The sequence below is a fragment of the Hipposideros armiger genome, unplaced genomic scaffold, assembly GCF_001890085.2.
Source record: "Hipposideros armiger isolate ML-2016 unplaced genomic scaffold, ASM189008v1 scaffold_808, whole genome shotgun sequence".
Classification (NCBI taxonomy): domain Eukaryota; kingdom Metazoa; phylum Chordata; class Mammalia; order Chiroptera; family Hipposideridae; genus Hipposideros; species Hipposideros armiger.
The window spans coordinates 208,445-223,384 of record NW_017732158.1 but is presented as its reverse complement, the minus strand read 5'-3'; the positions used below and the strand labels follow the sequence as shown (position 1 = coordinate 223,384).

Here is a 14,940-nt window from a genome sequence, read left to right as displayed (position 1 = left end):
AAAACGACAGCAACTTGTCTGTTCCCCTTCCCCCAATTCCCCAGCACTGTTCCCATCCCCCCAATTCCCCAATAAAAAAAATTAAAAAAAAAAAAGAAGGCATTTTCTAGTGTAACCACTTTGAAACACAGACTGGCAATTCCTCAGGTATTAAACAGAATTACCATATGAAGCGGCAGTTCCACTAATATACCCAAGAAAAATGAAAACATGTCAACACAAAAACTAGTACATGAATTTCCATAGCAGCATTATTCATAGCAGCAAAATAGTTGAAACAACACCAATGTCTGTCAACTGATACATCGATAAATGAAATGTGGGATATCTATACAATAGAATATTATTCAAAAATAAAAAGAAATGAAGTACTGATACATGCTACAACATGGATGAAACTTGAAAGCATCATGCTAAGTTAAAGAAGCCAGTCGCAAAAGACCACACGTATAATTCAATTTATGTGAAATGTCCGGAATAAGGAAAATCTATAGAGACAAAAAGTAGATTAGTGAACTTCACTAATCTAGGGCTAGGAGGTTGGAGGGAAATCGAGGTTGACTACTGATGGGTATGAGGTCTTGAAGATGGTGAAAGTATTCTAAAATTGTGGTGGCGGTTTCACACTCTGTGAATATACTGAAAACTATTGAATTGTACATTTTCAATGGGTGAATTACATAGTATGTAAATTATATCTCAATAAAGCTGTTTTAAAAAGCATTTACTGACAAAACTCCATTTAGCCAATCTAATTAATTCCTTGGACAATTTTCTATACAGAACAGTTCACTCTTTCATTTAACAAATATCTTTTGAGGGCCAGCCGAGTAGCGTGTTGGTTAAGAGCTGGCTTGGGACGCCAGCTCTGAGCAGCAGGGCCCCAGTTCGGATCCCACATGAGGGCCAGTGACACTGCCCTCTACATCTAAGATGGTGAACAACAGCTCGACCTGGAGCTGAGCTACCGTGAGTTGCCAGCTACAGCGTAGGCTGCAGCCCCTGCTGCAGTGGGCTGCCATAAGCTACCATGTGTGGCCGGCAGCCAGCATGAGCAGCTGGGAGCTGGTGTGAGCTGCCGTGAGCCACCGTGAGCGGCCGTCCAGAGGCCGGTGACCAATCTGCCTCAGCCAGGAAGAGCGCAATGATAATACCAACATGGGCCAATGAAGCGACCTCCTCCATAACTAGACTGAGGAACAAAAGGACAGCAACTTGTCTGTTCCTCTTCCCCGATTCCCCAACGCTGTTCCCCTCCCCCAATTCCCCAGTAAAATCTTTACCAAAAAAAACTAAATATCTTTTGAGTGTCTACTATGTGCCAGGACTATTCTAGGCTATTGAACCATTTCCGTTATTTTTCACTTTAATTTTTTTATGAAATTATTTTCCTCCCTATTTTTCTCTTTTCTGTATATTTTATAATGAACATGAGTGATAAAACAAGTGTATAGATCATAATATCCTAATCCTGAGATAATTGCATAGGCTGTTATTTTTATGAAGAAAAAAATGTTACCCATCAGACCTAATTGCTGTTAACATTTTGAAATATCCCTTTCCAGTTTCTTCTAGTTCATTTTTTACATGGTTGAAGCCAAGTTACATATACAATTTTATCTTGCTTTTTTTAAACTGAACATTGTAATAGTATAAGCACATTCCACATTACTGAACATTTTAGCTTGTTATTTAAGTAGTGGCATAATATGATGTCATTCATCAACAGACTGTAAATTAAGTAATAGTTCTGTTTTGGATGTTCCTATTGTTTCCAGTTTATTCCTTCTCTTACCTAAACTGAGCTCTTTCCCATAAGCACGTGAATGTGAGGTACAAGCAAGATCTGTGATGATGTGTGGACAGCTGAGAGTCTTTGTCTGAAACTGAGCAGGGTAGTCGGGATTGCATATCTAGATTTTAAAATAATCCACATGGGCAAGATAATTAAAGCCAGAGACAGCATAAAGAACAAAACACAAGGGCCAAAGGATAGAACCTTGGTAGAAAAAGACCTAATTAAGGAAAGTGAGACCAAAACGTTGGAGAAGAATGTGGCATCCCGGAAACTGAGGAAAACGCTTGAGAGAACAGTGGTAAGCTCTGCCTATGTGATGAAAGAGCTGCTGGCTTTATTTGACAGTCAGTAAGCCTTTGGTGAAGCTTGTTATTATTATTGAGGCATAATTGACATATAACATTAGTTTCAGATGTACAACATAATGATTCATATTTGTATATTATGAGAAATGATCACCACAGTAAGTCTAGTTAACATCTGTCACCATGCATAGTTAGAAAGTAATTTTTCTCTTATGATGAGGACTTTTAAGAGCTGCACTCTTAGAAGCTTTCAAATGTGTAATGCAGTATTAGCTACAGTCACCATGCTCTACGTTACATCCTTAGACTTATTTATTTTATAACTGGAAGTTTGTACCTTTTGATCCCTTCACCCATTTCACACACACATCCCTACTCCCCACCTCCGTCAACAACCAATCTGTTCTTTTTATCTATGAGCTTGTTTTTTTGTTTCTTTTGCTGTTTTATTTTGTTGGGTTTTTTTAAGATTCCAAATATAAGTGAGATCATACAGTATTTGTCTTTCTCTGTCTTACTTATTTCACTTAGCAAAATGCCCTCACGGTCTATCCATGCTGTTGCAAATGGCAAGATTTCCTTTATGGCTAAATAATACTTTTTTTTTTTCGTGTGTGTGTGTGTGTGTGTGTGTGTGTGTGTGTGTGTGTGTATTTCAATATCCATTCATCCATGGATAAAACACTTACGTTGTTTCCATATCTTGGCTATTGTAAATAATACTGCAGTGAATATACAAGTGCATGTATCTTTTCAAGGAATTACTGTTTTGGGATTTTTTGGATAAATACCCAGAAATGTAATTACTGGATGATATGGTAGTTAGTTCCATATCGGCTGCACTAATTTACATTCCTAACAACAGTGCACAGAGTTCCCTTTTTTCCACAGCCTCTCCAACACTTGTTATTTCTTGTGTTTTTGTGGGGTTTTTTTTGGGTTTTTTTTAATTGGGGAATTGGGGGGATGGGAACAGTGCTGGGGAATTGGGGGAAGGGGAACAGACAAGTTGCTGTCGTTTGTTCTTCAGTCTAGTTGTGGAGGACGTTGCTTCACTGGCCCAAGTTGGCACCATCATTGCGCTCTTCCCGGGCGAGGCAGATCAGTCGTCGGCTTCTGGACGGCAGCTCACTGTGGCTGCTGGCCGCTCACGCTGGCTGCTGGCTACATACGGTAGCCCATGGCAACCCACTGCCACAGGGGCTGCAGCCTACGCCGTCGCCTATTTCTTGTGTTTTTGATAATAGCCATTCTAACAGGTATCTCATGGTTTTGATTTGCATTTCCCTATTGATTAGTGATCTTGAGCATCCTTTCATGTACCTGTTGGCCACCTGTATATCTTCTTTGGAAAAATGTCTACTCAGATCTTCTGCCCATTTTTTAATTAGATTGTTTGGTTTTTTGCTGTTGAGTTGTATGAGTTCTTTATATATTTTGGATATTAACCCCTTATCAGATAAATGATTTACAAATATTTCCTCCCATTTGGTAGGTTGCCTTTTCATTTTTTTGATGGTTTACTTTGCTGTGCAGAAGCTTTTTAGTTTAATGTAGTCCCACTTGTTTATTTTTTCTTGTGTTGCCTTTGTTTTTGGTGTCAAATCCAAAAAACCATCACCAAGACTGATATCAAGGAGCCTATGTTTTCTTGGAGTTTTATGACTTCAGTGCTTACATTCAAGTCATTAATCCATTTTGAGTTAATTTTTGCATGTGATGTAAAATTAGTGGTCCACTTTCATTCTTTTGCACGTGCCTGTCCTGTAGTTTCATTTGAGTCATAGGAGCAGAAACCAGGTTTCAAGTGGTTAGGGAGTGAGCAGGTGGTGAAGCAGCAGGAGCACTGAGAGTAACTGTCCTTTTGGTAAGTTTGTTCATGAAGAGAAGGAGAAACGTGGAATTAGGTAAATGGGGGGAAACAGGAGCAAACAAAGATTTTATTTTATGTATTATTTTTAGGATAGAGACTTGAACATGGCTATAGGTTGGGGCAAGGGAATAGTGTAAGAGAAAACGGATACAAATATTATAAAACAAATCCATGATTGAAGGTCTGTTTTTCTGTTGTCTTAAAACTTTTTTCTGTCCTGGAACCTATTTACTGTTTTCAGAAGAACTTCTCAGGCTTTTTCTAATCAAATGGTATTTCCAAGCATTGTGGCTTAGAAACTAGCTTACACCCAGGAGTTACTTTATCATAATGAAGTGAGGAACTACCCATAGTATTGACTTTGGACTTTACATGTCGCTTCATTTCAGTTTAGTGAATCATCACTAGCATAGCAGTAGAATGAACTCATTTATTGACATTGGCCTTCTAGTCAAAAATTATATATTTCCTGCTCACAAATGCAACCACATTTCAAGAGCAAAATTGCTGGGAATTCTCTAGTGCTGGTGTCTAAACATGAAGTTATTAACATTTTATCTTCTGTTGTAATGTATTGAGGCCAATTTAGGGTCTCTTGAGGTATTGTATCTTTAAAAGTGTCAGCTCTGTGTACCATCCTAGACATCAAGGTTTCCCCTTATGGTTAAGGAATGATTTCTGGAAAGCCCAAATGAATATCTTACTTGGACTGTCCTGTGGACATCACTATTTCCTCTATGTACAAGGCAGAAACAGTTTTAGAAATCATAGCCTCAGGAAGGTAGTTAGAAAAGATCATTCATAGTCCTTGCAAAAGAAGGTAATTGATTCCAAAATTTTGCTTGTAGGCTAAATTAGTAAAGTACCTTTTATAAGCAACCATAAATTACCTTTATCATTTCTATTATAGAAAAATAAACTCAATTATTAAGTTAGTAATACAGATAATATGCATTTGTAATTATATACAGTTGAGAACTGTAAACTCTCATTGTTCTAATAAAGTGTAAGACTTCCTGAAACAACCAGGAATTCAGTAATTAATAACTGCAGTATCAGTACTTGCCATTTCCTAGTTTGAAAACTAAATTACTGATAGTAAGATGCAATCTGAAAACTATTTTGCTAAGGTAGCCCATATAAAACCAGCATACAAAATAATTGAGAAGTTATTTTAAATATTCATTGCAATTTTTCTAACTCCCGTACTTACTCTGCTCCCACTGGTGTTTATTTACTTCCATGTGAGGAAAGGTGTCAGACATGTCGAGTAGCGCATTTGTGATGCATAAACATCAAGTTTACACTGACTGTAATCAAAGTCAGCAGGAGCTACCACAGCAGATCTGTGCCACTTGAGAAATGTCCCACGTGGATGCTTGGTACAGTCCTTTTACTGTACAGCCCCATGGAATCTCACCCTTTCACCGCAGCACAGATGCCTTCCAGTTGCTGCCCCAGACCTCTTTTCAAAGCAGAGCTCACTAGACTGTGTTGGCTGCCCTGCCTTTGATTTCAGTTTACTTTATTTGCATGAGTTTGTCCTCATTATTATATCATTGTCATTATTTTAAGGGTAACAAGGACAGCCAATTAGAGTCTTCACAGTAGTTTGTAATACTCTTGGTGCTATTTTGTCACATTCCACTCATTTCGCTCTCCAGCTCAAGAATGAAATTCTGCAGTCTTTTCTTCTGTCGCATTCTGCACAACATGGGCAGTGGGAGAACGAGAGGGGGAGGCGAAGGGTTAAGAAATAAAAGAAACGGCAGCCAAGAGTTAAATGAGTGAGGGGCCAAGGGTCTCCATCCTCGTGGACTAAGAGCCCCAGGCCGACACACCGCTTTTATTTCTCCACCCACCCGGAAGTAGCATTGTTCTCTCCACAGTCTGTGAGTCTCATTCCTGAGAACTTGCTCAAGCCAGATTACCCATGCCTGCAAGCTGCTATTACTGAGAGTCCGCCTGCGGTGATGAGACAGATGCTCTGCCTTCACACACCCTATATGCAAACGACCCCAGGGAGATAAGATTATTGTGCTGAGGACAGATACTATCACACCATCAGGTCACTTCCCAAGCAGGTTGAGGGGAGGAATGTAGCTACAGGGGTAGAAGACCTCCAAGTCTCTTTGGGAGCGGGTGAGGACCCATGCCCACCTCCATCAGCCCCGAGATTTCTCCTGATGGCCCCGTTGCAACTGTGCCTGTCTTAGGTTGTTCCTTCCTCGAGGAATCTTACCCGTCATTGACTAACCAGCCATCTTTTGGGTCCAAACAGGGAGATGCAAGGTGTATGAGCGGTGTCCTCAAAAGGGTCAGTTTAGGGGTAAGTGCGGGTGGACAGATGGCTGGACAACTGTTTGGCAACATTCCTCCTTTTCTGTATCTCCAAATAGGACTTGGTGGCCTCTGTGTGCTCTTTCGGATTCCCAACTTCCTATCACTGTACCAGAAAACCCCCTCTGATACCATAGAGTTCCCTTTCAGTGATGATACCGGTGAAAAGTACTTCCATAACACACAGCAAAACTTCATTAAAATCCCGTTTCTCTTGCTCTCAGTATTTTTCATTTGCAAGGCAATTCCAGATGTGCGTATAAAATGTCCCAGGATTTTATAGGAGCAAGAGAATAATTTTACCCCAGGACTCGAGAAATGTATCATAGAGAAAGCTTTTGAGTGAAGTCTTGATTCATAACACCTGGTTTACACAGTGATATATACTGGAGGTGCCAAAAAAAATGTATACAAGTGGACACTTTGGTCAGCGTTGCTCAAGCAGTAGTTTGCCATAATCAGATGTGCCTGGGCACTGATGGCAACCACTTTGAGCACCTCTAATTGCAGAAGTCAAACATGACTTGTATTCATCTTTTATTATCGGTATATATTGATTACTACAATTTTAATATGGTTTTCCTTTCTTAAAATGTGTGTACATTTTTTTATCACCCTCTGTATATTATATCATTTAATTTTCAAACTACCTCTTGAAATAAGTTTTTTATACCATTTTATAGATTCAGGCAGAATCTATAAAATTGATACGTTTATCAATTTGTAGCTGAGTACAAAACATTTCGTAAATGAGGAAACTGAATAGAGGAAAGTAATTTGTTCAACACCATTGAGGGTTGAAATTAGACTTGCGCCCAGGTCTTCTGAATCCAGAATTTGTTCCCCCTCCATTATACCATATGGATAATGCTGGATGATGGGTAAAAGATAGGCAATATTAGGGAGGGCATCCCAAAGGGACAGAACAGCATGGAGGCAGATGTAAACGGCAAAATGTCTGTGGAGGGAATAGTGGATAATTCAGGTTAGAGAAGAGTCAGCAAAGGTAAATCATAGGGCATCAAATTTGAGCGGTTGGGGCCAGCTGAGTGGCGCGTTGGTTAAGAGCTGGCTTGGGACGCCAGCTCTGTGCAGCAGGGCCCCAGTTCAGATCCCACATGAGGGCCAGTGACACTGCCCTCTACAGCTAAGATGGTGAACAGAAGCTTGACCTGGAGCTGGGCTGCGATGAGTCACCGGCGACGGCGTAGGCTGCAGCCCCTGCTGCAGTGGGCTGCCATAAGCTACCATGTATGGCCAGCAGCCAGCATGAGCAGCCGGCAGCCGGTATGAGCTGCCAAAAGCCGCTGCGAGCGGCTGTCCAGAGGCCGGCGACCGATCTGCCTCACCCAGGAAGAGCGCAATGATAATACCAACATGGGCCAATGAAGTGACATCCTCCACAACTGGACTGAAGAACAAAAGGACAGCAACTTGTCTGTTCCCCTTCCCCAGATTCCCCAGAGCTGTTCCCCTCCCCCCAACTCCCCAATAAATCTTTAAACAAAAATTTGAGAGGTTGGGGGCAGACCATGGAGGGTTGAATATGTAGTTGAATTTGGCCTTTAGTCTTCAGATAAAAAGGAGCCATACATTTCTTGATTTGGAAACTGATTGATTGAAGATGTTATATAGAAAGTGTTTACAACTGTTATTTTCACGCATGCTTTTATATTCAGAAAAGGCAGAAACGGAGTGGCCAGTGAGTGAGCTCAGTTGTTTAGAGTGTGGTGCTAATAACGCCAAGGTTGCCAGTTCGATCCCCGTATGGGCCACTGTGAGCTGTGCCCTCCTTTAAAAAAAAGGAAAAAAAGAAAAGACAAAACCATCCTTTTGTTCAAAAACAAAGTATTTTTGAAAGAACAGGTAATCCACTGGCTTGATTTCTTGCCCTTTTTTTTTTGTTCTTAAGATCTAACTTAATTGATTTTTCTTGTTCTTGTACAATGTTCAGGTGTCTTATTCAGAAAGCGTACCTTGGTGATAGTTTTTTGCATTGTTTTTTTCTGTTGTGTTTTCTCCTTGAATATCTGAGAGAATAACTTTTTTACTTCAAACACAGTGCATAATTTGGGTGAGGTATTGAATCCATAGTTATGTCAGCTTCTGAATTCTGTAATATGAGTACCATGTCCCTTTATTTTTAAGAATTATGGAGAACAGAGCCAGCCAAGTGGCGCATTGGATAAGAGCTGGCTTGGGACGCCAGCTCTGAGCAGCAGGGCTCCGGTTCGGATCCCACATGGGGCCAGTGACACTGCCCTCCACAGCTAAGATGGTGAACAACAGCTCGACCTGGAGCTGGGCTGCCGTGAGTTGCCAGCGACGGCGTAGGCTGCAGCCCCCGCTACCGTGTGTGGCCAGCAGCCAGTGTGAGCGGCCGGCAGCCGGTGTGAACTCCCAAGAGCCGCTGTGAGCGGCCATCCAGAGGCCAGTGACCAATATGCCTCACCCGGGAAGAGCGCAATGATAATACCAACATGGGCCAGTGAAGCAACGTCCTCCACAACTAGACTGAAGAACAAAAAAAGGACAGCAACTTGTCTGTTCCCCTTCCGCCGGTTCCCCAGCACTGTTCCTCTACCCCAATTCCCCAAGAAAATCTTTAAAAAAAAAAATAAAAAACGCCATGGAGAACATATTTGCATTCCTATGTACATAACCTGATTTTCATTTCCTATATTCTTTTTTTTTTTTTTTAGATTTTATTGGGGAATTGGGGAAGGGATACAGACAGGTAGACAAATTGCTGTTTTTGTTCTTCAAAGTCACTTACAGAGTTTATAATAGGAAACATCTTGATTTTCTATCCTTTGCTGTTTCCATTATACCATCCTGCTTTCCTTTAATTGGCCATTAAGCAGAAAACTTATGAATAGAAAACTATGTTAACTGAAAGCTGAACTGGGTGCTAGTCTCCCTTTTTTATACTACTTGTTTGTGTTAAATGTTTAGAAATGTGATGAAAAAGTCTATAGAAAGAATGATCTCTGACTAGCTGAGGGAACTGAAGTCATGACTCTGGGTAAACATAAGTTCATATTTTTAGTTTAAACATTTTTCCCCATAAAAATTATTAACTAGTCTATTATGATACTATAAAAATGGGCATACTTTTACCTACTTTTCTTTAAATGAAATTTTTCATTACACCTGCCAGGTTAATGAACGGCAGCTTCTCTTGTGTGAAGCTACAAAGATTTTTGATAACATATACAGCAGATTATTAACAAGCAAGTATTCAGCAAACTTTTATATGAGGACCTACTGTATACCAAGTAGTACTGAGTTTTTTATATGAAATTTTTCATTAGAGCAGTCTGGGCAATGAAAAGTGGCCTGTTGACAAACTTACCTGCATTAGAACTTGTCGTTTTCGCTTCCCTTCCTTATGATGCAAGAGGATCCCCTTCTCCTGTCCAAGGGCAATCCCCCCAACTATTGTCTGGCTCTCATCCACTCTGACATTCTCAGGGGTGGGTCCCCTCCTGCACCATCATTCACACCCTGTGAAATATTTTGACTTTTTGTCTTTATCGGTCCTTTCCTGTCAGCACTAAAGCTTAAATCTCTGTGTGTTAAAATGAAATCCTCCCCCTACCCCTTGTCCCTATCTGCTGCCACCCTGATTTTTCCACTTTGTTACTAAAATACTTGAAATCAATTGACTGTGTTCCCTATCTCCACTTCCCATAGTAATCTGTCTTCCACTGCCATCTTTTCCCTGAAACTTAACTTACCAATGTTATCAGTGACTTCATAGTTGCTTCTTCTTAATCTTTATCTTACCTGACCTCTCTGCCACTTTGATATTGTTGAGCAAATTCCTTCTTAAAAATCTTGTCCCTTGGTTTGTTTTCGGTGATAACATGATCTGCTTTGACTCTGTGTTGATCCTTTATCCCCTTGCCTGCCTCCCCCCCTCTCCTGTGCCTTACAGTGTCCCCTAGAGTTCCTGACTCAGCTGTCTTCCCTTCCTGCTCTACCCACTCTCCCTGAATGGCCTCATCCATTTCCCTGGCCTCAGTGACCCTTCACATGCTGAGGACTTGCGCATTTGTCTGGCTAACCCTGTCTTCTCCTTTGAGCCCTACGTCTCTATATCTGTCTGCCTACTGGACATTTCCAAATGAGGGACTCTCGGGCTCCTCAACCTCAAAATGCCCAAAACTGGGTGTTCACTTCCCTCAATGTCTCACACCACCAGCAAAATGCATGAATGAAAGAGAATCTTCTTGTGTTCAAACGTTTCCTGTTGAATGATAGTAAATGGTACTGTCCACCCAATGACTCAGCCAAAAATATCTCTGGGATGTGAGAGAGTCATTTATCCTTAGTATTGTAATTAAAAGTCACAATTCTATAGAGCTAATTTATCTTTGGAGTCTTAAAATACTTGTTTTTGCCTCAATTCCCAAAGATTCATTTTCTCAGTAATCTTTTATAAAATAGGTTAATGTTGAGGAAAATTCTCTACTTGTAAATTTAATCCTTACTTCTCTCTGGAGGACAAATGTAAGTGGACTTAGAACTGCTTAATAGTTCTTCAACTTCTAACATTTATTATTGAGATTCACTATAAGCCAGGTACTATCACTTGGTTTTCCAAAATTCCCATGAGGTGTAGGTACTGTTACCATGCCTGTTTCACAGAGGAGGAAACGGAAATGCGGGGAGGTTAGAGAATATGCCCAGTGTGACAGCTGGCAATTGGCAGAGGCAGGATTTGAACCCAAACAGACTGGCTCTGAATAGAAGCTCTTAACCTCCAGGCATTAATGTCTGGAAAAACAGCTTGCATTCCTCTTAGCAGTTTTTCTTTTAAATCACCATTTCTAAAAAGTTAAAAATACTTTTAATTACCAAGCCATAGCATAATTTTAAATATGTGCTAGAGTACACATATGCAGGTTATTCTTAGAATATTAAGTAATGCAGTTTGCTAATACAGTAACTAAGTAGTCACCAAAAAAATGGATCCGTACTTTTCATTTTATTTTATATTACTTTTATTTTTTTAAAGACTTTTTGGATTTTCTTTGACTCTTTTGAAGCATAAACAGTGGCCATAGCAACATTTATCTTCTCTTAAGTCCTCTGCTTATGTATTTCACAATCGGCAACTTTATCATTTTATCTTAGAAATACTTGGCTTGCCACAGTATCAATACAAATCATATTCTGTTGCTTTGTTTCTTGAAAGTGGTTAAGCAACCATATAAAACTCATAGGAAATTAATGACTCATGTAACGGAAAGCATTTACTAAATGTGACTTTTGTCTCAGTTGCCAAGTAGTCTGAGTTTGTTTCCATGGTAACCCATCAGTATAACAAACAAACTGTCATGAACCAACTTTGCCACTTTTTTTGTTTGTATGTATACTTTGCTCAGCCTTCTAACAGCTCTGTGTGTGTGTGTGTGTGTATGTGTGTGTGTGTAAACACTAAAGATTATCACACAAAAAATTCTGAGTAATTAATTGCACTAGACACAGAAACGGTTTGTTTTTTTGTTTGGTTTGGTTTTTTGTTTTTGTTTTTACGTTTTTTATTATTTAGAAAAGTTGTTTAATACTCCAGGACTATTATTTTGACATAACAAAATCTAAAAGATTATTTAAATTAACATACCTATTTCTGCTTGAGTTCTTATTAGGAAAGGCCATAGTCAACAATTTTTTAATCTTAGAAATTTTTAAAATTTCATTTACACTATTGGTTCATTTGAAATATATGTAATTATAGAAGACTCTGCCACAAGCAAGGCAGGGAAGAGGAAATTAGAACCTCATCCTGGGGGGATGAGAACTGAATGGAATGATGGAGGAAGCCACTCAGCCAGTTCTTGCCAGCCCCTTCCCTGGATGGCAGTACTCTAGGATAGGGGGTGGCCAACAGTGAGGCATTCAGGGAATCGAGGCAGACCAGGCTTTCACCTAAAGGCTGAGTTGGGAAAGATTCTTAGAGCTGGTAATGGCTACTCTAAAGGAGTTAAAATGGTGAACATGGGAAGTTGAAAGGGAAAGTGAAGGGAATACAAGGAAAAGAAAACATGAACAAAGATACAAATGAGAAATACTGTGCTATAAATGGGGAATGGCAGTATAAGACAGAAAGAGATGAGACTAAAGGTAGGCAGGGGCCTAACCGTGGAGATGCCATGTTAAGGAGATTGGACCAAATGCTCTGAGATATGGGGAAGCAGTGAAGGATTTTAGACAGAGGCATAACATTATCAACTTTGTATTTTAGAAGGAGCTTTCTGGTAGCAGTGAGGAAGGTAGATTTGAGCAAGGACCATTTAGGAGACTGTCACCATATTTCATGGAAGATCTATTGAGGGACTGAATTAGGGTAGTGGCGCCAGACACAGGAAAGGGGTTGAAGTAATACAGGCAAGAAATTGGTAGCTGGGACTGTTCATTTGTGGCCCGTGCATGACATTTATTCAGTCAACAAATACTGAGTGTTTACTGTGATTGGCAATATATTGTCCAGAATGTTATGCTGAGCTCGTATGTCCTGTCTTCATGTCTAGGCTGCTTCTCCAAATAAGGACCCTTTATTGTACAACATTGTGTGTTAATTAATGGACACTTTTCATAGCTCCCGTTCATTCCAGCCAATCTCTTGGCCCATTAGACTTTCTTACTCTCACATAAGAACCTATTCCAAAGTCCTAGCAAATATGTCAGTCTAATATTTGGGAGGCAGTATTCATGTGTCTGGGTAGTAGTGTCTTAATCCCCAGCAAGTGGATTTGAGCTTTTTGTGGCTTCATTAGGTGGGGCTAAACAGGTCATAAAAAATATGCATAATAGATTCCAAAGCATTTTATCAGTATAATAATTTTTTTAGCTTTATTAATTTATTAATTTATTTATTGGCAAATTAATTATATGTATTTAAGGTATACAACTTGATGTTTATATATATGTATACATTGTGAAATGACCACCACAGTCAAGCTAATTAACATATCCGTCGCCTTAGTGAGAACACTTAAGAGCTACTCTCTTAGGAAATTTCAGATATACAATACAGTATGTCAGCTACGGTCACCATGCTATACATTAGCTCTGCAGAGCTTATTCCTCTTGCATAACTGAACTCCGTACCCTTTAACCAACGTCTTCCCCATTTCCCCCACTTCCCAGCCCCTGGCAACCACCATCTACTCTGTGCTTCTATAAGGTCAGCTATTTTAGATTCAGTTTTGATAAGTTGTGTGTTTCTAGGAATTTATTGATTTCTTCTAGGTTGTCCAATTTGTTAGCATATCATTGTTTATAATCATCCCTTAAAATTCTTTTTATTTATGAAGCATCCATTGTAATGTCTCCTGTTTGATTTCTGATTTTGTCTTCTCTCATTTTTTCTTAGTCTAGCTAAGGGTTTATTGGTTTTGTGTATTTTTTCAAAAACCCAATTCTTATTTTTGCGATTTTTTTTTCTGTTAATTTTCTGTTCTCTGTGTGATTTGTGTCTACTCTAATCTTTATTACGTCCTCCTTACTGTTAAATGAAAGCCATTTCTGTCTCTCTGAGAATCTTTTTTCTTCCTCTAGCATAGACTGTTTGTTTAAGTTACCTTTTTGCTATTCATTTCAGTCTCTGTCATTTATATTAAAGGGCTTTCCACGAATGTCTGCTCATATTTAACTGCAAGGCATTTAAAGTTGCTCAGAAGCTTTGTACATGTGGAGAGTGTGTTTTTTTTGTTTTGTTTTGTTTTGTTTTTTAGCTGAGCCATCTTGCCACCTGTTGGCAGCTCAGCGGCAACTCAGCTCGGGCTGGACTTGAACCGCTGTTGCTCAGAGCTCAAACCCTTGAGCGAGCTCTTAACCAACTGAGCCACTCAGCCAGCCCTGAGAGTGTTTTTTGACTCAGGGTTTTACTGCAGATCGAGCTGGCTGAGCCGTCTTGTTGGGAACCCTCAATATCCTTCTCATTAGATCTTTTCCTTGGGGCTGTTTGGATTCCCCAGCAAGTGTTCTTCCCCCAGCTTGAAGACTATATAGTAAGGAGCCAGGTTAGGAAAGAAGGTTGGAGGTCTCAGCATTCAGTAGGTCCTCTTTCACCACCACCACCCCCCAACATGCTCATACTATCATGCCATTTCTAATACCAATTCCTTGTCAAGAGAACGAATCTCCTGCAGGAGTCTTCTGCAGAAGTCAGGGAGAGGACCTGAGGGACTGTTTCTTAAACACTTTTCAATCAGCCCTTCTGCGTTTTGTCCCTCCTTCGTTCTGCTTCAGCACCAATTTAAAATTCCTGTTCTTGGGCTGGCCGAGTAGCGCGTTGGTTAGGAGTTGGCTTGGGACACCAGCTCTGAGCAGCAGGGCCCCGGTTCGGATCCCACATGAGGGCCAGTGACGCTGTGCCCTGTACAGCTAAGATGGAGAACAACAGCTCGACCTGAAACTGGACTGCTGTGAGTCACCAGTGACAGTGTCAGCTGCAGTGGAGCTGCAGTGGGCTCCCATAAGCTACTGTGAGCTGCCGGCAGCCAGCGTGAGCTGCCAAGAGCTGCCGTGAGCGGCCGTGACCGGCCATCCAGTGGCCGGCAACCAATCTACCTCACCCGGGAAGAGCGCAATGATAATACCAACATGGGCCA

General features: G+C 40.4%; 1 protein-coding gene across 1 annotated transcript in view; it reads left to right on the top strand.

Moving 5' to 3' along the window:
* The window catches only part of EEIG2 (EEIG family member 2), a 78,932-nt gene that overhangs the window by 14,554 nt on the left and 49,438 nt on the right, over positions 1-14,940 (top strand). Inside the window, exon 2 of the mRNA XM_019628798.1 lies at positions 1,895-2,096. Within this exon, the coding sequence (XP_019484343.1) occupies positions 1,895-2,096 (202 nt within the window). The remainder of the gene's footprint in view (positions 1-1,894; positions 2,097-14,940) is intronic.